We start from the raw sequence: 22,629 nt of genomic DNA, 5'->3' as shown, positions 1-22,629 counted from the left end.
AACTGCACTTTAACCAGTGTAACTGATAGACTCACCAGTTTCAGCAGTTCAGAACGGCACTATCCTCAGAACTTACTATTTGCACATTTTCTTCCTCAAAAAATAATGGAAATGTTATACATTTCCTTGCAGCTCACTCTTTCTAAAATAGGGAAAATAGCCTGTAAGACTGTTTTTAATTTTCCACTACCCTCTCACACATCTGTTTCTGTAGCTTTTTCAGGTTATCACCAGCTGCAATACACTGAATTATTCAAATTTCATTACTGAGTTTTCATCCTGGACAGCAGTGTATGTGGAACATCCATGACACCAAAGGGCCAGATTGCCAAAGTTGCTTCTAATCAGCAGCTAATGCTAACATTTTTGAGGCTACAAAAAGAAAATGTTGCTTTAACTTTAGTTCTAAGAAATTTTGCAGGGAAACTGCTTTAATCTGTTTTCATATACACAGTTATTACAAATGTGGACGTTTATACAGGGGTGTGTGTATATATATACACACATATATAATATAGATATATACTATATGTATTACATAAATGTACTTTTTAATATGTATATAAATATGAAAAAACCCTGTCTGCTTCTCCTTAGCTGCTGAAGAGCCACTTTAGAGAACTGATTGTACACAATTTGCTAAAAACAGCCAAGAGATTTTTCAAGTGCCCTTTCCAGACTTGTTATTTTTCATTGTCCAAAGGTAAAAAGCTCATTTATGGGGGGAAAAAAATAAAAATTATCATGTTAGGTGTGATCAGGCCATTTGTGGAGCTGGGCTAAGCTGGGAAAAGTGCCCCTTTCACCCCTGGCAGTGGGTTGAAGCCTGCCTTTCGGCTGTGAGCGAGAGGAGCGGGCCGGTGTCTCCTTGGTCCCGAAGAAGTGGGATTTCATATGTCAAAGAGCCACACTCAGATGAAGGCAATTGGAAGTAACTGCTCAGAAGAAGATGCCCAAGAGTAAGTTGCCATGGAGATGGAAAGGCTAAACACCACTGTACTCCTGACCTCGAAAGAGGCTGATTTCTCCACATGACAGCTGAGGTCGTGGGGGCATGGTGGGAAGCTCATCCTGCCGACTCCAGCTCTGCCTCTAGCCTATGGATAAGTAAAGAATTACTGCTTTACTACTTTAGGTAGTCCATTAACCTTCACAAGCCTGAACTTTCATTCAAATAATTGCAAAATAAGTATAGGTGGTGAAACCTGAACAGAATCACTGCTATTTGTATGCCCTTTAGAAAGTTTAGGGACCCAACCCTTAGTGTGGATCCACTGGTATTTTAAACAGTGAGGATTCTTTCTTAGCTTCTTGCTGTAATTGGAAAAAGTTAAAGTCCAGAATTACCAGCAAAGCCAGAAAATCATTCAGTGACTGGCAGCCAAATGAATGGATGGTCCTTCATCAGCAGTGGGGCTTTGTATTCAGTGGGGAGATTACCTTCTCTTTTTAACTTCTTGCTCTGTGATGAATTCTTTTAGCTACAAATTCATTCCACAGGGTCCATTAGAATAAGCCACTATGTGTCAGCTTTGATAGACCTCACCTGGGAGCAATTGTAAAGACAGAAGGGCGGCGAGCTCCTGCTTCATACCCCAGTAACCCACAGCCTCCCTCTGTGCACATGACTCCCACACATGCAGTAAAACCTGATTTAAGTGCCAGCAGAGAGAGACTGGTAAGTACAGATTGTCTGACAGAATTGATCTTCCACTCGAGGTAAATAACAGGGCTTTTTTTTCAAAACCTCAGCACTACTCCAAAGTGGCGTCTTAAGATACAGCTTATTGTGGGTGAGGTTAGTGGTGCAAGTTCAGGCACAGGTAAATGGCTGGTTGCAGAACCAAAATGACTTCAGAAATAAGTGCTTACTGGTGTTATTTTGAGCAGTAGCTTGTTGTAGACTGTTCTAAATGCCAGAAGCTGTTAAATGTTATTGTGATTTTGTGAAGTGGACCCTGCATTAGGAAGAAATAGCTTTTGTGAAAAGTACCACTTAGGGCTAGAAATATTTTTCAGCAAAAACAACTTAAAGCCTCTTTTAAATTGCAGACAGCTCTATGACAGTAAGTTCAGAGAAATTCTTTGAATTCAGTGAAGTTCTTACAGTACAGGAGATGGGGAAATCTTGAAAAATTAAGGCGGCCACTACAGCTTTTATTCTTATTTTATTTATTACTTTTTATTTTATTTAGGAGGTCAGCCCTCTGAGAGTATATCTCACCAAAGACCTGTCTACATAGATCTTGATCTGCTCCAAAGTCCCAAGTCTTATCTTAAATATCCTCACAGAGTTAGGGTCTTCCTGCTCTATAGTAACAGTACAGTTAATTAGTACTTGGCTCAATACTGAGCTGATTGAGACTTTAATTTTTTATCCTGTTAAAATTATCACCATTGTCTATCTCACTGAGGCCAAAGCAGCAGTACAAAACCCCATGCAATACTTCTGCACTTGGTAAGATGCAGTGGAGTAGCAAAATGGCATAAGAATCCTTGCTGGGCTGCTGAGGTGATGCAGGCTTGCAGTACTTAAAATACACTTGCCTCAGTAGTGTAATAAAAATAAAAGCAAAGCATCCTCATGAAGTAAGAAGCAACCCCACAGAAAATTGAAGTGTCCAGAAATTATGCAAATAGTAACTATGCTGGGAATACTTTGATAACCCTGTTCCCTCGTATCAGAACATGCAGCTGTCATGCTGACAGACTTCAAATAAATTTCTGAAACATTATGGCTACAGGAGAATGTTTCCTGGTGTCAGCATTACCAATAACATTATTGATTCTTTTCCTACAGCTTGAAGGGGAACTTGGCACCATGTTTCTTGGCCTCTCCAAATCTGGATTATGACGGATACCATAAATACATAGATGAAATGCTTTCATCTGAAAGCCCTGTACTATAGGGACTGTAGCCCAGTGCTGAGATGCGATTCTTGTCAACATCAGATAATCTCTTCAAAACTCCTTTGAAAAAGCAACCCGTATATACATGGGAAAGGCCAGTCTGCAGTGAAAGAGGTGAAGTTCTTCATTCAGTGTGATGTCAGTGCTTTTAATGACAGGTGGAATACACATTTTACTGTGTTCTTTCGGCAATACACTTCATTTTGGGTGCTGGAAGGTTGTGGGGGGGTGGGGGGGAAGGCATCAAATTAGAAAAGATCAGATGAGTGTTAATAGTTGTGATAATGCACCAGCCTGGCCAAGAGGTAATGCACTAGGAAGACATTTGGATCAATTTCTTTTTCACAATGAATTTATTGTGGGGTGGGAAACAAGGTATAGATTTGTCTCATTTGTTTGGGGTTTTTTTGTATACTTTTTATAAACAAGTACAGCAAAAATAACTTACTAGAAAAAAGGTGTGTTTGGTTGAATTGGTGGGTCTAGTCTTGACCTCTGTCCTTTGATCCCATCTCCTGGATGATAAAAATCCACAGGGTAGCTTTCCTACACCTTCCCACTTGTGCCAAGCATAGAAAGTCCCTCCTAGCCTGCAGTCCTGACTTTTTCTGCTGCATTCACAGCCCAACCTAGCAGTGGTGTGCAGGCTTTCCATGCCAGGAAGAGCTGCCCAAGTACAGGTTCTCCCACTGCTTCCCTTCCTGGGAACTTTTTCTGAGCAGGAGTCTTGTGGTTGCTCCAAGACTTCCCTTGCAAGAAGTAAGGGAAGAGGTTTTCAGGGAGTTTTAGTTTTTGGGTACTCTGAAGAGGTGAATCATGGCCAGGGAGGGTTTCTGACCATCTCTTAGCCTCAGCACCTCACCACAGAACCTGGAGTCTAGCAGAACAATAACATTAATACTGATAAACTATCAGATGATGGGTTAAACGCACCAACCCTAATACCAGGATAAGCTTTGTCACTTAATATGGAGTTGGCTGGGACATTGCAGTTCCGTTCATAGTCAAGATATGTCAGACACACAGATGCATTAGGATAGCCAAACTCCTTCCAGAAAAATTTAAAAGCATGGGTTTTAAGCATGGAGCATCACCAGTGCTTAAGAGATTAAATTAATAAAGGAGCAGGGAAGGAAAATGTAATCACAAATGTCAGCTAGTTCTGTTTTCAGATTTTGCCATCTTATACATCTTCCTTTCTGAGTGCAGATCTGAGAAACTATGTCCAGATGCCCCAAAGCCTGGCATATGATGAGACTGAGCCTTCAGTTCCTTATCCTCACCAGAGTTAATTAAAGTCCCCTATGACTGCCACTTTGGTTCTGCATTTCTCCATCCCTTTCTTTACTCCCTCCTTTTCCTCTGAGCACTCCTTTTTTTTTTTTTTTTTTTTTTTTTTCCCCTCTTATCACTATCAGATCATGGAGGTTTTGCAGGAGGAAACGTGACAGCTCTGCATGCAAGTAGCCAAACATTGCTTCATCTCCTGGGGGGAGCTTGTGCTTTTCACGCTCAATCCCTATCCACTTTAGGGAGTCTGGACCATAACATATGGCATTCATCATTAAGTCTGCCAAAGCTAGGGCTGAAACAGAGGCTGAGCTGCAGTGATGCTGTGATTTCAATTCCTGCTCATTAGCATTGTTATGAATTGGTCTTCATTTATGTTCTGTCTCACTTCCAGACTAAGCCTGCAGGGAGAGAGGCTCTTTTTGGGGATGAGGCATGTCTGTGCCTGTGCTATGTTTTGCCTAATGCCTGAGACAGCAAGGACTGTGGGTGGTGGAGGGGGTGATGAAAGCTATTAGGTACTAGAGAAATACGAACTACTGATCACATTTGACTGAAAATCAAGACAATTCCAGGGTGTATCCTAGTAACAGCAGTCATCTCAAGTCCAGGACAAAGCATTAGTAGGCTTCCAGGGTCAATGTTACCTGAAAATGTAAAGCTAAATAGAAGCTGCTAAGTGTTAATTGGTTTGCAATCATTCCTCTCAATACTGTTGCCAAGAAGACAGCAAAGGTGATGGAGGGAGCATCTCTGCTTTTTATCTAAGAAAATGAGATATTTGTGCTCCTCTGAAGAAATCAAACACTTGAAAGTAGAAGAGTCAGAAAGAGTTGATTTGCTGGGATTTCTATTTCATCTGTTATATTGTCCTGAAAAGGTTAAGAATGCCCTGGGTGATATTCTGTAAATGCTTCCTGAGAAGCTTAACATAGCAGAAGTCATGCAGGAAGACTATTGCCTGGAGACCCTCTGCTCTAGTTTGCCTCAAAGAGTAAGGTGATGAAACTTTTCCTTTCAGAGATCCATAGGTCTTTTAACAGCTGGACCTCAGTCTGAAGGCAAATTACTTATTTCAGGACTTTTGTGGCTCTTTTGGAAATGAAAGAATAGTTATTCTTTATGTATGCTTTTTATTTTTCTCCAAAGGGGGAGCTGATGTTTTCTGCTCACATGGAAGTGCTGCAATATACACTGTTCTGTGATGTTGTGCCAGACAACATGGACTAAACCAGCATATCCATCCACACTCAGCTTTGTCCGCTGGTAAGTACCCCACAGTCACAGGGTTTAGCTACTATGCAGAGCTATTCCAGTGATTTAAGCCCAGCAGCCTTGTTCCATTCTTATTTCTTCCAAATTTTGTCCTAATGAAAGTCAGTTTTCCCTTGAAGTGGGTTTTGTAGAAACACCAAGCACTTTGCTAAAGCCAAGGCTCCATCACCTCCCTTTGTCCCAAGTACCAGGCGTGTTTAGCATCTTGTGGGGTTCCTTTCTGTTAGCCTGCCACCAGCAGTGGTTAGACATGGAAGAAACAGGCATTGTTTCTGGAAATTCTTCTGATACCTCATGCATTATGCCATTATTCAGAGCCTCTGTCAGAATCCCTTATGTTCCTGATTTGCACTTTGCTCTGGCTTATTGGAAGTTTAAATATTAAATACCAATTAAGATGGTATCAGAGAATTTGCATTTAAGAATGCATCAGCTGTTAGCAAATTCTGTCAGCTTCTTCTCATGGTGATGTTCAGGTTTCTCCCCAAGACAGCAGTTTAAAAGGACACAGCATACTCACATTCTCTGTTGCCAGCAACCCATCCCATGCTGATCACCTTCTACAACTGATTTCAGACATACGTATATGAGGGAAACAACAAATTCCACTGAAACAATCACCTTAGACTTTCGTAAGCTCATACTTTCTGGTGACTTCAGCAATGTACTTTCTCTGTAGACAAAAGGACTCTTTACACTTGGAATCTGTAGTTTGTCTAAAAAAGCAGTTCATATACAGTTAAGGCAGGAGCTACAGATGCTTCTTTCAGAGTTACTGATTTTCTCATGAGGTGCTAAAAATTTAACATTTGGACGCAGGACCTTGTGCTGCCAGCAGTGGTGAGGCTTTCTGGCTTGTTCTATCCTCAGTGCTTTCTGACAGCTCAGCAGTGATGGGTGTAGGCCACCAAGCATACGGTTTCAATGTCAGACATTTCTCTTTAACTACTGGTGTTAGCTATGTTTGTGATGCTGTTAATCGCAGCTTAAATAAAAATATTTAAATCACCTTAACATTAGAATAATCCTTTCCTGAATGCAGGGGGAACAATCCTAATTTGTCTTCGGGCTACTTAGAAGTGTGAAGACAAAGCAGCTAAGGAAATAAGAGCTTGATTTTGTAGTTTAAAAAAGGCTTAAGAGTGCAAGTTTTTCTGCCATTGTTATTTAACTAATTCAGTGCATATATCATGGTACCATTCTGTTTTCTTCTACAAAAGTTATGAGGCTAAGGAGAAAAATAAATTGAGTCTCCCAATCCTCTTTGTGTAGTTATTGCCACAAGAGGGGATAGAAAACTTTCAGCAGTGTAGTGAATAAAGCAGTACACCTCATTTCTTGTCACAATCACAGAACATTAGATGAGTTGGTTAGAGCATGGTGTTAGTAACACCAAGGTTTGTGGGGTCAATCTCCGTATGGATCATTCATTTAGGAGTTGGACTCAATGCTTCTTGTTGGTCCCTTCCCTCAGAATATTCTGTGAATCTGTAAATGTGTGTTTGCATTTATTCTGAACACCATAGGAATGCTTGGCAACAGTGTAGCTCAAATTCTGCTACATGGTGACCATGTAGCATGGTCACCAATGGCATTGAGCTAAATGCTTCACTGGGCCAGCAGAAAGGTCAGGAGCTCCTCACAGGACACTGGCTGGGCTGCCATCATTCTCTGGAGAAGGGCAGACTCAAAACAGTCTCAGGCTTGAGCATGATGGCCCAAGAGGTTGACAGTTCTGACATTAAACTTACTGTCTGGATATAGAATTACTGAAAGCACTTTTTTTTTTTTTTAAGCTGTAATGCAGAGCAGGAACAACTGGCCTTTAGATAAGGTGGGCTCAATTGCAGATGTAACAAAAAAGACCAAGGAGCAGCATGACCACCCAGCAAGGGAAGGAGCCTGTATCTGTACGCCTTCTGTGCAAGGTAAGAAATTAACTTAAATTGCCTGATCTCCTAGTTCAGGGATTCTGTTAGGCACTGAAGTGCATCAAGAGTTGCACTAAAGCATTGTGACCCTATGAAAAGCACCAAGAAGCTTAGGCATGGTGCTAGATTGCTGGCATTTGTCACTGTGGCTTTAAATTTCATACCAGCTTGGTGTTCTAATCATTAAATATACTTCCTGCATTTAAATAACTGTTAAGTATGTCCGCACAAGGTCTGCATTGTAGTAAAGTAGCAGCTCTAATCCAACTGAGGTTTAGAAGCTTAAAGACTATTCCAGAAACTATAAATTTCACAAAAATTAACTCCTAGAAATTTTTTGCAGCTCTCAGAGGTGCAGAATAGGGTTAGTAGTTAGCACATGCTGGCAACCTGGATCAAGTAATCCACACAACAAAACAAAACCACAACCTAATCTGCACAACAAACCATCAACCAACCTACCAACAAAACCCCCAAACCCACAAACAAATATAAAACCCCACAAAAATCATCTTTATCCTGTTTTTTTGTTCTATCTTGACTGAAAGTCTGAAAGTTGCCAATTCTAAATAAACAGATGCAACATATATATATTTTTTGGGTCATAATGCCATAAAGCTTTTGGGGAGACATACCAAGAAGAAAGGAAGGTACTTGAGAACACCTGTATTGTAGGTCCCTTCCAACTCAGAATACTCAGTGATTCTCTGATTAGCATGAGGTAAAATGAGGTATAATTACGTGGGAAAAGTGTAAGAATTGAGAGATTTTTTTGATCTGGACTTTTAAGCAATCAGTTATTGCAGCAGCTGTAATAGGGTTGTAGGCTGTCCCTGAATGGAAACCATGTTCACTTTTTGAGCTGCAACTCCTCTTTTAACAACCTTCACATGATAAACACCTTATTTTCTTTTGAATCTGTATCTTCCTGAGACTGAAGCATCTAGTTCAGGAACAATTCAGGCCTGCTGTCAACATCAGACTTTAGTTTTAAGTGAGAAAAGCTATCAACAAAGCTACAGCTCATTAGAGAAAGGTGAGTGACTCCCAGTGGCAATCAGAGAAACACCATCGTTACTCGTACTCTTCACCAGACCTGAATAAAAAAGAAAGCCACTCTTTTGGAAAGGAGTTGCTATACAACAGGTAAACCCCAAGAGGAAAGTGAGGGTGGGGGAATGGAGCAATGACAAGAATGTAATTTCAGTGTTGCTTTATGAAATGGAGGCATCAACTTTTCACAGGTTTTTTTTTAGACATCTGTCAGTCCAAGAGCAATACAGTTCATTCCTCCTCTGGAGCTGCGGAAAGCATCAAGGAACCCTGTGTGTGCAGTTTGGGCTTGTGTTGGTGTTTACAAATATAAAATTTCCTATCACTACAGTTTCTGCATTTAGTAAAAGGGCATGTTAATGAATCCACAAGTACAGTCCAGACAAATGCTACGGACTCATCTCTGAATTCAAACAAACAAACAGATGATGCACAGCAGGCTAACAAAATCTCAACCTAAATCTAAATCAACCAAATCTAAAGTCTACACCACTACTATGTTCAAATGTAGCCTTAACTATTTAGCAACTGTTTAAACACAAATGATTCTGGTCTTGCACTACAGAACATCATGTAAAGCAGGTGCTACTATTACTGCAGGCACCACACGGGACAGTGGGGCCCAGAGCAGAAACATGGTTCAGGAGCTGACTTCAGCATGCCAGACTTTTTTAAAGGCTATTCCAGTGGATCAAAGGGAAACCAAGAATGTTTATGAATGTCCAGCTTATAAAAGCAAAAGCAAGAGGACAACTTCTGTTTTGACTTTCCAGCTGAAGATTGAGAAGTCAGGTAAATGGGTTCTGGCAGGAATAGTTTCACTCCTGGCAGTTTCATACTAAGCTTTCAATAAAACATGCTGCTTTCTCAGTCTGCCTGACAGCAAAAAGAGAGATTTTTCAGTCAGCTAGAGCAAAAGCTAGAGCATAAGTGTTACACTAAGGATTGTGTTTTTGTCTCACAAAAACACAATCCTTAACGTAACACTTATGTGGTCTATGTTGTTATTTCCTCATCTGTCAATGTTGTGCTCATGTGTGTCTCCACATAATGATTATTGATCTCCAAGCACAATTACACTTGCTGTGGGAAAGTAAATGGGAAACATCAGCATCAGAGTGTAGTTTGAATCACAAAATACTCTTCTTTAGAACATCTTTATTCTCTCTATATAAAAAGAAATGTGTATATTACAAGATTTTAACATACTTTAACATGCAATACAAATATCTTGTATTTAAACACAGTTGTTTGAAAGCCTGGTTGTACAAATGGAAAAATATCTAAGTATGAACCGTAAGTAAAAAAACTTAATCCTGAATTCTGGTATAGACCAGTTACAACAGGTGGGTAGATGCTTCAGACAGCAGGTGCATTACACAAAAACTGCTGGTGAAAAGTTTTGCTGGATTTTTTTACTGAGATATTTTAAACTTCTTTTTAAACACTCTTCTACTTTCATGTTTTGGTGAATAATTGCACTTTGGAATAAAATTTTCACAAATCATCCTTGCACTGGTCGATTGCATCACCTTTGGCTGGAATATAATGGCATTCAGATGAAAGTACCTTTTCCTTATTTGCAAGGACAAGTTCTATAAACTACAGGTGGTGAAACAGTTCAGAAGGCAGAGCTGGAAAAATGGATCTTTATGGTCAAGCTGGTAGACAAGGGTGTTTTGTTTCTTTGAAGATGGGATGCTTTGAAGGTAGTTGTTAAAACACCCTTTCTGCAAACTTGCACAATTATATAAATAAAAATATTGCTCATTTTGACCAAGCTGTCCATCATGTGGTTGTGTAGCTCTATTAAAAATTAACCACTCAAGGTTCAAGAGTGCCATTTCACTTAACATACAGGTCTGTGCATGTAGATTTCTCTACCAAAACATTTTCCTGAGAGATCTTTTGCATAAGACCATATCAATCAGAAAGTTTCCAATACAGAACTGAATATGCTATATACTACAATTCTATTTTATGAAAACATAGTAATAAACTTCTGAAGTCAAACTGTTAACATATTAACCAGTTTCAGGCATGGCTTGAGTCCAGTGCTCTCAACTGTCATCCGCCAGTTGTTTTGGTAAACTAAAAAATATGAGAAAACAGTTAGTGCTTTTTAGGAAACTCAGCTTCCCCATGAATTTCCATTGCTGAAGATGATAACTTCCAAAACAGCACTTCTATACACTTCAGCCAACCAACAGGAATTTCAGAATAGGCAGAAGTCTTTCAACTTTTTAATCGAATCAGTTGTTTACATGGACAATATACCTCTGTTCAAATAAGCTGATTTCAGACAATTAAAAAAATCTGAAATCCAAGAAACTTCTTTTGCACAGGTGCAGGATTTGCCCCAAGGCATAAGAAGGCAAATGTTATTTAAAGGGCTGTAACAGTTTAAAAAGAAATGACCAGAGGGCAGAGCTCTCACCTTTCCAGGTACTCCTTGACATTGCTGTAGCCGTAGAACCTGGCCAGGTGGATGAGCATGCCGGTGGCACAGCGCCCGTCCCGCCGGCGGCAGTAGCTGCAGTTGCACACCCCGCGACACGGAGGACAGATCCAGGTCTGCAGGGGCGTGAACATGGGAGAAGGGGAAAAGCAAGATACGAAAAATGTTATACTGGCCATCCTGTTGCTCAGAGAAATGGGAGTATGGCTTCCCCACTATGGGATTGTTCAGAGCAAGGTTTTACAAGCCTCTATCAGCCAGCCAGCCAACCTTATTAACATTTTCCAAATTCTGCAGGATTAGAGAAATTATTAAGTGCTTGAATACTTCTCAGTCTGAAGCCTCAGGTTCTCTGATGTGCTCAGTACTGATTTTCAAAGAGACTGAAGTCATCTATAATGCCTAACATTCATTCCATGTTAGGCTGACTGTAGACAACTCCCTACAAAGAGATGGGTACTCACTGTGACAAGTTCCTTTGCCTCTCTCTGCCTGCTGGTACGGGACAATTCCTGGGACTGAATTAACCAGCTGGTACATGAAGTTAATTACCTCCAAGCTGCCCAGCAACTGCACATAAAAGCACAGGTGCTAACAGAGCAGCCACTGCCACACTGGGCTAGCACATCAGAGTTAGTACTACAGATCTGCTCTTGGCAAAAAAAAGTATGAACACCGTTACCATGAGCATGTTCTTAACATCACGGATTACTAACAAAACTCTATTCATTACACTTTCATTCCAGGTTCAAGAAAGATACTTACTGGATCAAGCAGAGCTGACTTCACATCTTCACCATATCGATTTCGAAGACAGGGTCCACAGAACTGCCCCCTGACTCCTCCACAGCCCTGCTTGCGACAGATTGTCTTTGTATCAGTTGTCTTCTGTCGACACTGGTGGCAAGTACTACCCTAAAGGTGGAATGGAAGAGAAAACCATTTGTATGAAGGACATCTTAAATGCCCATTGATGAGCTTTCCTAATAATAATAAGCACAAATTCAAACCAAACCAAAGTCAAATTAAACAATGAAGTGCGAATGTTACCATGATAAATAATGTAACGATGCTAGGAATTTTACAGAGACAGTGCCAAGTTTCAATTGGAAGTCTCAAATTACAAGAACCTGATAATCATAGTTCTGGTCCTTACTTCTCTCCAGGAAAAACCTAAAACTATTGAGAAAATGATCTTGTGACTCATCCCTGCCAATACTATGAAGCATGACACACATGGTAAGATGATCTTTATGATAATCAATAATAACCAAATCCAGTGAAAGCAAGGAAGGAGAAGCTCCATTAAAAACACTGGACACTACACAACCTGTACAGAAATGTCATTTCCAGAGGTACAAAGAACAGCAGGGATCACTGTTATTTAATGGTACAACACAACAATTTTATTAGTGAGAGAGAAAAAAAGGATGCCAGCTCTTACCAGTGGCAAGTAATAGCAAACTCGACTTAATAGCTCTGTGGCACAAAAACACTTTTCAGGGGCAAAAAGCCAGTGGGGAATATCAACCACCACAGCCAAGCCCAGAGAAGTCTGGCAAAGCTTTCAAAGCTGTACTTGTGCAACATAATAACGGTGAGCTGAACTCCCCAGAGCCTCAGGAAAGGACAGCTTTTAGCAAACACAGTGAAATAGTGAGAGACTTTTCATTTCAAGCACACAGACACACTGAAGAATATGACAACCACTTACGAGAACTTTGTCATAGATTTTGTCTCTACCAGTGATTGCAATGTTGTCCAAGTCCTCCTCAGTTATGTCTTCTACCGGGCGATGAGACGAGTACTTCAGTGTTCTCCTTCTTTTGCGTACTCCACAATCCCCCTGCTAAACAAACTCATCTCAATACCTTTTGTCTGATGTCATGAAGCCTCTGTCACCACAGTTGGTGACAAATTCCTTCATTTACAATGAGCATGCAGTCTACAGCTGGCAAACTACAGGCTCATGTACCTCAACAGGGAAGAGTTTCCAAATCACCCCTGCCTTTCTCTCCCTCTCCTCCATAATCTTTTCTCTACTACAATTTTTCTTCATTTGATTTCCTTTCCATAATTACTACTTCTATTTGCACAAATCCTTGACATGTTTTACTGCTAACTTTTCTTTGCATTCCCTCTCCTCCTCCACTGTAACTCTTCATACTCCATTTGTTCCCTCTCAAAATCAGGAACTGTGATCATCTGCTTTCCCATGCTTTCATCCTTCAATCTCCTTGTATGTTCTCTAGTTGCTTTCTCCAATGACAATCTCTAACGTCCTGCAAAAAAATACTACTGAAGTTTTAGGTTAGTCCTGCCAATCCCAGCCCTTTCTTATTAACCTGTTATTTGGAAGAAAGTACTCCACTTCACCATTAAGCAATTGTTTTTTCCATCTAAATAATCATTCTCTTTGACCCCTATTCATGAACAAATCTCATCAGAGTCTTAGCCTTCCCCATACCTCTCTCTGAAGACCTCATTTGTCCTTCACTATAGATCAGTTCTGTTCTGTCCAAAACAGTCATTTACCAGCTCAGGTTCTCATTTGGTGCTACTCCTCTTCTTCTAATAGCCAAGTTCCCTCTATAATGCTTTAACTATGTCCAGCACTTGTTCCTACAAGCAGAACTGGGATCCAGCCTGTAAGGATTCAGACTTAAATGGTCTTCCCCATAAGGGCTACACAGAAAATACAAGCAAGACAAATGACCACCATAGGCTAGAGGAGGAAAAAACCGTATTTTTAAAAATAGGAAAGAGTAAAACCTGCAACTTTTCAATTACTAGCCTGTACATTAACAGTTTGCTGGTGTAGATTCCCTTAATTCATTCTCAGTTCAGCCATATAACTCACATCTTCCTTCTGCTATTTCCAGAGAAGGATTTTTGCCTTTTTTTTCCTGTCTGGTAACAGAGAAGATCTGCTTTGCCACCTCCACCACCCCACTGCCTTGCCACTCCGAGGTTTTGTACATTATGGGCTCTAGTAATTTTCAGATGAAGAATTAATATCAGACCAGAAGTTAACTGTCTTGTTATGCCTGAGTAACACTGGTCACAAACAGAGCCCACTTAACAGGTGAAAGATGAGACAAGACAGGCCTGGAAATAACTTCTGTAGCTAATCCCAACCAAAGACTTTCAATAACTTTGTGTAGGATGTCATGTCTGATCTAAGTGCTGGCCAACAATTTAAATGTTTCCTAGTTCCTGACTACTGGGGATATCAAAATCTGGCAAATACCACACTGAGTCTCTTCAGGAGGTTTTGTTGCCTGTAGCTACCGATGTGTTCTGCAAGTCTGATAGCTGACACAGTAAATTTTTCCAAGGCAAAATTTTCTGGTGGACGAGCAGTTCTGGTTGGGTTCATTCGGCGCGTTATCTGGCCTTCAGAGAATGTCCTCCTTGGGGTTTTCTTCTTCTTCTACAAGAGAAAAAAAATTCCAGTAACTGTCTTTTCAGTTATGTTTGTAGTGTTAAACACTAGAAACAACCTGAAAATGTCTGTACCACACTTGTACTATCATGAATTGATCTACTGTTCTCCTACTCCTTATTTATTAAGCCAAACCCCACCACCAAATACACTTCCTACACACTATACCTTTTTGCTACTTTTAAAAATTACACCTTAACGTTACATTCCGTTCCAATTAACATCACAGAACTATACCAAAATTTAACATGTGGCACATTAGGGTGGTGGAAGCTAGTTTTCACTGCTCTTTGGTAGCTAAATATTCTGATTTTCCCACAATCTGAATACACAACTGAGGAATATTGAGGAAGAGACAGTCTGAGGAACAAGCTGAATTCTTGTTAATTTTCTTTTAAATTTTTTAAGCTGAAAAGGTATTAAGAAGTTGCTTCATTTAGTTCAAGATTCCAAATTTTGGAGATTCTTGGGAGGTGCTCTTCACACTGTCACACCTCCCAATTAGTGTGACTGAATTGATGAAACAGAAGTCCTGCATGGACATCTACCAAAGACATGGCCCTTCAAGGTTTCCTCAGATCTTTCCAATTTATAATATACTGGAAAGATGCTACTCTACAGAGAAAGAAGGGTTGACGCTCCTCTGGTTAAAGCTGAGAAAAGTAAATAAAAATAACTACTGTATCATTTCTGTTTGTGTTGAATGGTTCAATTTCATGAGCATAGCTCTATTGGGAAGCATGGGTTTTAGAAGAAAAGCCTACAAGAGGGAAATTAACAGAATCTAAACCCAAAGGAAAGCATGTACTCTTCCTTATTCCCACATACACAGACATTTGTCTAAGACCTCACAAAGTATTTCTGGAGCAAAAATGTAGCATCTCATCTTGGTCTTTGTTTTTCTACATAAAATATCTTATAAAATTCCATTTCCTCATGTAATCTCTGGCACTTTGCAAACCATAGCAAATTTATACAAATGAAGTGACCAAACCCAAAGGAAACCAGAAGAAAGTTTTGCTGAAAGTTTCTAATGAAACACTTTAAGTCTAACATCTAAGTCTAACAAAAATTACTGTCACCACCAACCAGTACTGGGAACTTACTGAAGAAGTCGAGGAGGGCATTTTCACTGGGAACAGGTCCGGTACGGAATTCAGTTCTGCCAGCAGCTGGGCAAGCTGGAATCAAGTGATGTCACATTGAAAACTCACTGCAACTTACAAAACAAGCAACACCACCTACCATCCATTCTTCACATGCACTTCAAATTACAGACAAACATGTGCAAGGAACCTTTATGGAAGCACTTAAATAAAGTGGGGCTCATAAAAGGGGTTTATTTACTCTGCCATGAGCAAAAACTCTGCCAAGGGTATTAACTTTATAGCTCCCACTGATTCTTACTGGGAATTAGAGCTAGCCAGATTTACATAGTATCTTGTCAAAACAGCACCAAAGGAGTGCATTACAACATGGTAATGACTGATAACAAGAAATTAAGTTCATATGATAGGAGGGAGAAAAAAAAAGACAGGGTGCCAGAAGACAGTAAGATGTTCCTCAGTGAGCTTTTACTGACTGCAGATACATCTGTGCTCTTTGCCAGAGAACTCAGCATCCCCTTAAGCAGTGCAGACACTGGGTACACTCTCATTACGAAGCTAGAGAGCAACTGAGCCCCACTGGCAGTTCCCCCAATGTATGCATGTTCTGATCATGTACAGCATCAGAAGTACTTCAGCGAGATGATGACTTCTTGCACCGTGCACAAGATGTCTTTCTTGGAAGTACATTTCCACAGAAGCAGTGGCTGATAGGCAGTAAAAAAGCACTGACCTGTTCTGGAATTCCAGAATGAGGCTAACTTCTGAAAAGCCACTGGTAGTGGGGATGAGCCAAGCTGTTAGCTCTCTGAGATTGCCACAGCCATCAAGAGATTAAAAGCTGAATACAGTATTTCTCAGTAAGTACTTCAGTGTGGCATTTATTAAGAGCTATTTAATGTCATTACAGTACTGCTCCTAGGATGCCAGTGAATTTCACAGTGGTTGAAGTGCAAGAGTGGAAGGGGAGAAGGACCAAGGAGCAGAAAGACCAACATAATAGCAGTGGGAACACATGACAGGTTAGAAGTACAGGTAGAAAGCTGAAGCAAGTTTTTACACAGGAGCTGCAGGCCCACACCAAGAGGTACTGCTTGAGCTCCAAGACTGCTTGGAAGCTGCAACTTTCCCTGAAACACTAATCACTGAACATCAGTTTGGATTACATAGCAGCATGATAATTAAAGAGAGCTGGTGGCATGTTGGATAATAGAGGAAAAAACATTAGTAAATGATCAGTTGCTCTTTTCCACACCTACACACACATACACACGCGTTCAGCAGTTATATAGTAAAGCAATACTGTAAAAATCACATCCCACACAGCTGAAAAATTACACTTATCATCCTCAGCAGTTTTTTGCTGGCTTTTTAATCAGTAACTGCAGGAGATCTGTCACACACAAACAAAAAGTAGAAACGCTATTGTGCAAACAGCACCATAAACCACCTAAAATGACCAGCTGGTTTTCTGACATGTTCTGAAGGCTGCAAAACTTGGTCATTTATAACTTTGTTCATATCCACATTAAAAATTCTTAGTTCTACTCTGGTTTTAAACTTGACCAGGCTAGTCCCTACTTGAGGTTATTTTAGGGTTAAATGTCTAAGTGCTGAGAGTCCTCCAGGGTTTTCCAAGGTAGAAAAATTCACCGTAAGATTTTCCCAAAGTTCCAGCACAGCACCAGCAGGGACCCTAAACTTCAAGTATGCTAAAGTAATTGGATGTAAATGTCAGAGAACAAAACACTGCTCTTAAATCTTACCATGGCTTTATTTTCTTTAATATTTATGGCTCTCTTAAGCAGTGCATTGGAACTTTCCTCCTGTGTTTCTTCTTCAGAGTCTGAAGCAGAGCCCTCTACTTCGTCTGACCGCTTGAGAGGTGTGAGGGATTCACTGTCCTTTACAGGTAAATCAGACAAAGCCTGTTCAGGCACTTTTTTCTCAGATGACTTCCTGGTGGGAAACTGTAAAGCAACACAAAGGCCAAAGCTTCTTCTCTTGGGGGAAACCTTCGTCTTCATCTCTTCCTCCTCTTCTTTCTCATTACCCAACAAATTATCATGTTCTTCATCACTCAAGTCTGACTCCACCATCTAGAGGTAAGAAAAATCCCATGTTACATTACTGGTTCTGATACAAGAGTTAATTTTTAAATCACTAGTTCTAGACAGCAGTCTTTCCACCCGAAGGCTGGAAATTTAGGTGAATTTATTCACTATAAATTAACATCTTTTTACAAGTTCACAGCACTCAACTTCTGCCTGCACAGAGATCAACAAAACATCTACATATTAGTATTGTCTGGGATACAGACATGGCTGCCTCCAGAGGAACAATCTTGCCCAGTACAATCTACAAGCAGTGGAAGTAGTTCTCATTTCTAATATGTGATGCTACATTAAATAAAACATTCTTTAGGACAACGTATTTTAATTCAGCATGAAAAAAGAGCATCATAGTGTATCAGAAAAATTCCTACAAGAACATGAAGTTCACACAGAAGAGACAGAAAAAAAAAAAGAAGTCAACATATACATTCACATGTAGGTGTGACTGCCTTTACCAGAACTTCTTTCTTGTTCACCTGCACCTCGTTTGAAGCGAAGCCCTCAAACACTTCCGTTTCAGAGTCAGTGTCCTCAGTGAAAATCCTCCGCTGCTCTTCAGTGAGGTATCTGGACTGAAACCGGAGCCCCTGCAAAAACACCACTCAGCAGCTGTGACAGGCACTCGGATATAGAGCATTCACACAGCCACAATAAACAGGTCTGGAGGGTTAAGACATGCCAACTGAACAGCATACTGTGAAAGCACTTTGCAGGCAAAGCCTATCAAAAGAAACAAACAACAAGAAGACAACATTCAGTTTCAATATTGAGTTGTTTTAACTTTGCAAGATTTTTTTTCTTCATTCTGAGGACAGGGCTTTAACTGAGCTACTTATATTGGGGAAAACTTTCTCCTTCACTTCTTTCCTTCTGCATTACTACCCAATAAAAATAAACTATCAGTTTTCTTGTATGTAAATAATCATGTTGTTTTACGTATTCTGTTTTATGTATTTTCTTCAACAGGCCTTGAATAGAAGAAAATACAAATGAGAGATGGGGTCTGCTCCTCATGCTGTTACACCACCACTGAACTGACTGATGCCAACACAAATGATCAGAGCTTTGAACAGCCTGACTAATATCCATCCCTCCACCTTTCAAGTTCTCAACTCGCTGGTTTTTTGGTGCAGTTTATCATTCACATGGTCTAGGATAGACATCTCCTCAATTTCAGCCTATAGACCAGGAAGTAAAAACATCTCATTAAAACATTCCTCATGGTATGTACATCACATCCCAATTAAACACAAGGCTTTTACTAAACAGAAATGTATTTCCATACTTCCAACAAGAACTAGTAGAAAACCATTTAATCAATCTGTTCCTGCTAATCTCTTGAGAGACTTGTTCCTGGTAGTAACATAGTCCATGTTCACATCACACCTGCCTCTTGAAAGTCAGCAACATACAAGCTTGTTTCCCCGATTTTCCTCTGTTACTTCTTCCTCCCACACAAGAAACAAAAATTACCTTTAATACAATGCATTTGCTAAATATCTTTATTCTTCCTTTAAATTCTCTCCCTTCCCTGACTTTAATTACCCATTTTTTTATTTTAAGATAATATCTGGTGAAAAAAGATACAATAGACGAGTGGAAAAACTTAGAGGGGAATGGGAGGGGGGTGCCACTGCATATGCTGTTTCTTTACACTTAAACATCTACAAATTATTATGGGTAATTGTAATGAGTTTTCTCTAAGGAAAATTACTTTATTCTTTTGTTGATAGCTGCAGCGCAGCTGCTTGAGAAAGGAACAAACACAATAGGGAAGTTACTTTAAAGTTAAATTGCATTTCTTGGAGGAAACTTAAGTTTTTATGTATTCTGTGTTTTTATGAAATTCCACAATGAAGGTTGATGGGGGAAATATGCTATTTGTTAACTAAAGTAACTAAAAATAACACACCTACAGCTATGCTGTTCATCTATGAAGAACAGTCTACACCAGGTAAAATACACACCAGGGATAGCTATTGTGGGAGAAATTGTGGGAACTCGGGAGAAGCACAGAGATTATCAGAGCAGGACTGCAGAAAGCCCTGAGGAAAAGCAGGCAAACAGAGGTCACTACTTGCTAACTCATTTGCACCTCAGCATCCAAGGGAACACCTGATGCACAAATAGCCCATTTGTCACCCCAGCAGGGCAGCTACTACCTTGCATCCTTTCTCAAGTACTGCTGAATTTTTCTGAATTTCCCATCATTTTCCCCTTTGCACCAAAACCCTTTTGTTTCCTGCACAAGTACCAATGGCCTGTTGCTGCCATAGTGGTGTTTGCCATCATGAACACAGGATGATGCTCACTGATGCAGGGCCCAGATGTGCAAGGACTGCAGATTAAGCTGCAGTTGGATGGAACTCAGGGTATTTTTATTGTACCATATAGTGGTAAAGAAATTAAATTCAATACTGATCGAGATTTAAAATAATTCTCATCCCAAGGGAAACACAGGAATAATAAGGAAGGTTGCAGTGCCAGCTGTAAATCTGGAACAAGTCTCACTGGCATTCTCAGCAATGCATATTAAACTAACTACCTATCTCTTCCACAGCATTTTTCATCAGAGGATTTTAAAATGCTTGGCAGAAAAGATCATTATCATAAACTCTATGTCACAAGTTGGGAAATCAAGGGAGGGAAAAGTACGGTCAGGTGTCTGCAGCTCCCAAGTAGGCAGAAGCAGAAGCTCCTACACAAGGTTTCCCCTCCACCACCAATACCTCTCCCCACTGACCCTTCTTGAAGCCCCCCAAAAAAACACAAATGCAAGAGCAAGCTACCTACTCGTTTTCTGAAGTTGCCAGTACTGTTGTCTAGCAACTAGATTACAAACCAACTTAGAGCCCAGTACATTTAATTACATCTTAGACACCATCTTTCTCCACAGCACTGACTGTGGCTATACCCTCAAAAGGTTTCTGCACTCTCCTGGGGTCACTTGCCTATAAAGGCTAAGAAACAGAACATACTTGTAACAAGCCTTATTCTGTGTCTTTCTTTGGCTAACACTAATCATCCCCCTTGTCATCAGCACCTCTTAACCAGGTGCTGGCCTGATGGACTAGGAAAATAAAATAAAAAAAAATTAAATTATCTCATTAATGAAACAGAGGACCTTTGCAAGAGCACAAATGACAAAGGTAACTTATAACATTAGCCCATGGCTATCAAGCATGTAATTGTAGTTTTCCAAAAGACTAACAACTAATTTTTTTGCACCCAAGACAGCACACCAGTTCTATTCTTTTCTTGTGCAGCTGGTATCTCCAGCTACCGGAGACGAAAAAATATCAAATCATTGTGCTGATCCAAGCCACTTCATCAAGAGAGCAAATGACCAGCAGATTGTATTACTGCAGCAGGAGCTGATGCTTTCTCTGGATTACCACTATTAAAACACAATTTTGATGCAAAGACAGCGTGGAGATATTTCTGGAAGAAATACTTTGAAGCCTACGTACTCACAAATGCCCATCCAATATCATGTATTTTCACTTACATATCCTGCAACATCTTTCCAGGATGGTAATTCCCTTTTTCCTGTTTGCTTATTCTTAACAGAATAAGCAAATTAAGCAATTCTATTTCACTTAAACTCCTCTTCCAATGAAACACATTTTCTTTTTTATATTATGAAGGAGTTTTCAAAAGCAACCACTAAACCCTAAATACTAAGTTTGTTTACATTTAAGTTTAATATGGGCACTGCAAATTACAGATTAAGGTGAGAGTTATAATTCACACAGTTTTGACACAGGCTCAGAGTATTACTGCATCCCGAGAGCATAACTGGACTATGGAAATCTGTTCCTACCTCTTTTCCAGACTCCACAGATTCAGAACTAGCACAGTTGTCCTCTGACAAGAAGCTCTGTTTGGAAGCATCATCTTGGAATCCTGGAAAATCTTCACTGTCACTGGGGGTATTATAAATGTTGGCCACATCCTTGGGTACCTGTTTCTGATTCAAAACAAAGCAGAAAATATGAGTCACACACACAAACTTAACAGGAAAACTCAAATTCGCAACCATACAATTTATTTTTATATTACTATGCAAGCACAAGTCTGTAGCACAAAATATGCTATGTGTAAATTGTACCTTATTTAGCTAAACTCTGGGAAAATTCTGTATAGACTGTTTTAATCCCTGAATACAAGCTCGGGATCTGGGATTAGGGAGGGGATGTAATACACAGGGTATTCACCTCCACAGGAAAGTACTTCAGAGACATAAAAAAATACATGTGTGCCTCATCTTCACAAGCAGGAGCTCAGGGCGCCCTTACCCAAGGGGAAACCCACCACCCCTCCTGCTCTTCCAGAGCAATGATGGCTCAGAGGTGAGGAACACAACATTACACAGGCTAAAGTACAAAGAAACCTGACCTTTAGATCCCACAGTGCCATTATGGATTTTAGCAGATACTTAGCTAACTCCAAAAACGAAACCAATGAAACTCGTTCTCCTTGGTCAGTACTGTCACAGAGCTTCTCCTGTGACACTTACTAAGAGAGTGAAAATGTGCTAACCAAGAACATTTCTCCTTTGCTAGAAGCCCATTATGTGTCCCACCAGGAAAGGGGGAAGCATAGCCACGGACAGGCAGCAGCCTTCCTGAGGTGACCAAGGTCACAGCTTCAGAGTTCGAGAAGTCCAGTCCCAGCCTAGGAGACTTCTAACACACCTCCAACCATTCCACTGGGCCATATACTTCACAGCAAACACTTTGAATAAGGCTCTGCACGTGCCAGGATAGTAAGAAAGCCTTCAGACAGTTCCCATGTGGGCTGCTTTAGGATCTGGTGGGTGTAAGGATGGGATGAACAGATCAAGCCTTAAAAAACAAGGAAGAAGGCATTTTGCCAAGTTTCAGAACACATTTTCACACATCCAAGTATCATCGGCAAAACCATTCTGCTAGTTGCACAAATGCTCTGGGAGACCCGTGTCTGCATTCCTCTCCAGCATCCAGACACTCGTCCCCTGCATCCCCCAGACCGCACATACACCTCACACACACCACTCTGACTTGAA

The 22,629-nt window shown here is 40.3% G+C and overlaps 1 protein-coding gene and 1 long non-coding RNA gene across 2 annotated transcripts; one reads left to right on the top strand and one right to left on the bottom strand.

The window, feature by feature from the left end:
- The first annotated feature begins 2,923 nt into the window (after positions 1-2,923).
- LOC121343278 lies at positions 2,924-11,786 on the top strand. Its single transcript, XR_005953678.1, has 4 exons — positions 2,924-3,024; positions 5,350-5,466; positions 7,272-7,403; positions 11,664-11,786. It is a non-coding gene; the product is annotated as an uncharacterized LOC121343278 (long non-coding RNA).
- On the bottom strand, positions 10,499-22,247 carry CDCA7L (cell division cycle associated 7 like). Its single transcript, XM_041418275.1, has 10 exons — positions 22,125-22,247; positions 21,406-21,552; positions 18,038-18,169; positions 17,235-17,567; positions 15,469-15,543; positions 14,168-14,344; positions 12,632-12,766; positions 11,683-11,832; positions 10,897-11,033; positions 10,499-10,550 (listed from the first exon to the last, which is right to left on the bottom strand). Exons 1-10 carry the CDS (start codon positions 22,131-22,133, stop codon positions 10,520-10,522), a joined length of 1,326 nt encoding a protein of 441 aa, XP_041274209.1. The 5' UTR covers positions 22,134-22,247; the 3' UTR covers positions 10,499-10,519.
- Between the last annotated feature and the right edge of the window lie 382 nt (positions 22,248-22,629).

The sequence above is a fragment of the Onychostruthus taczanowskii genome, unplaced genomic scaffold (assembly GCF_017590055.1).
Source record: "Onychostruthus taczanowskii isolate IOZ18803 unplaced genomic scaffold, ASM1759005v1 scaffold59, whole genome shotgun sequence".
NCBI classification, from domain to species: domain Eukaryota; kingdom Metazoa; phylum Chordata; class Aves; order Passeriformes; family Passeridae; genus Onychostruthus; species Onychostruthus taczanowskii.
This window is presented reverse-complemented; position numbering and strand designations above follow the sequence as displayed.

What these genes read in the sequence shown, in the direction of transcription:
- CDCA7L (XM_041418275.1), bottom strand. An exon ending in CTGTGGAGTCTGGAAAAGAG is followed by an intron (nt 18,170 to 21,405) that starts GTAGGAACAGAT and finishes GTGTTTTTGCAG; the next exon opens with GGGCTCCGGTTTCAGTCCAG. An exon ending in GTCAAGGAGTACCTGGAAAG is followed by an intron (nt 10,551 to 10,896) that starts GTGAGAGCTCTG and finishes CATATTTTTTAG; the next exon opens with TTTACCAAAACAACTGGCGG.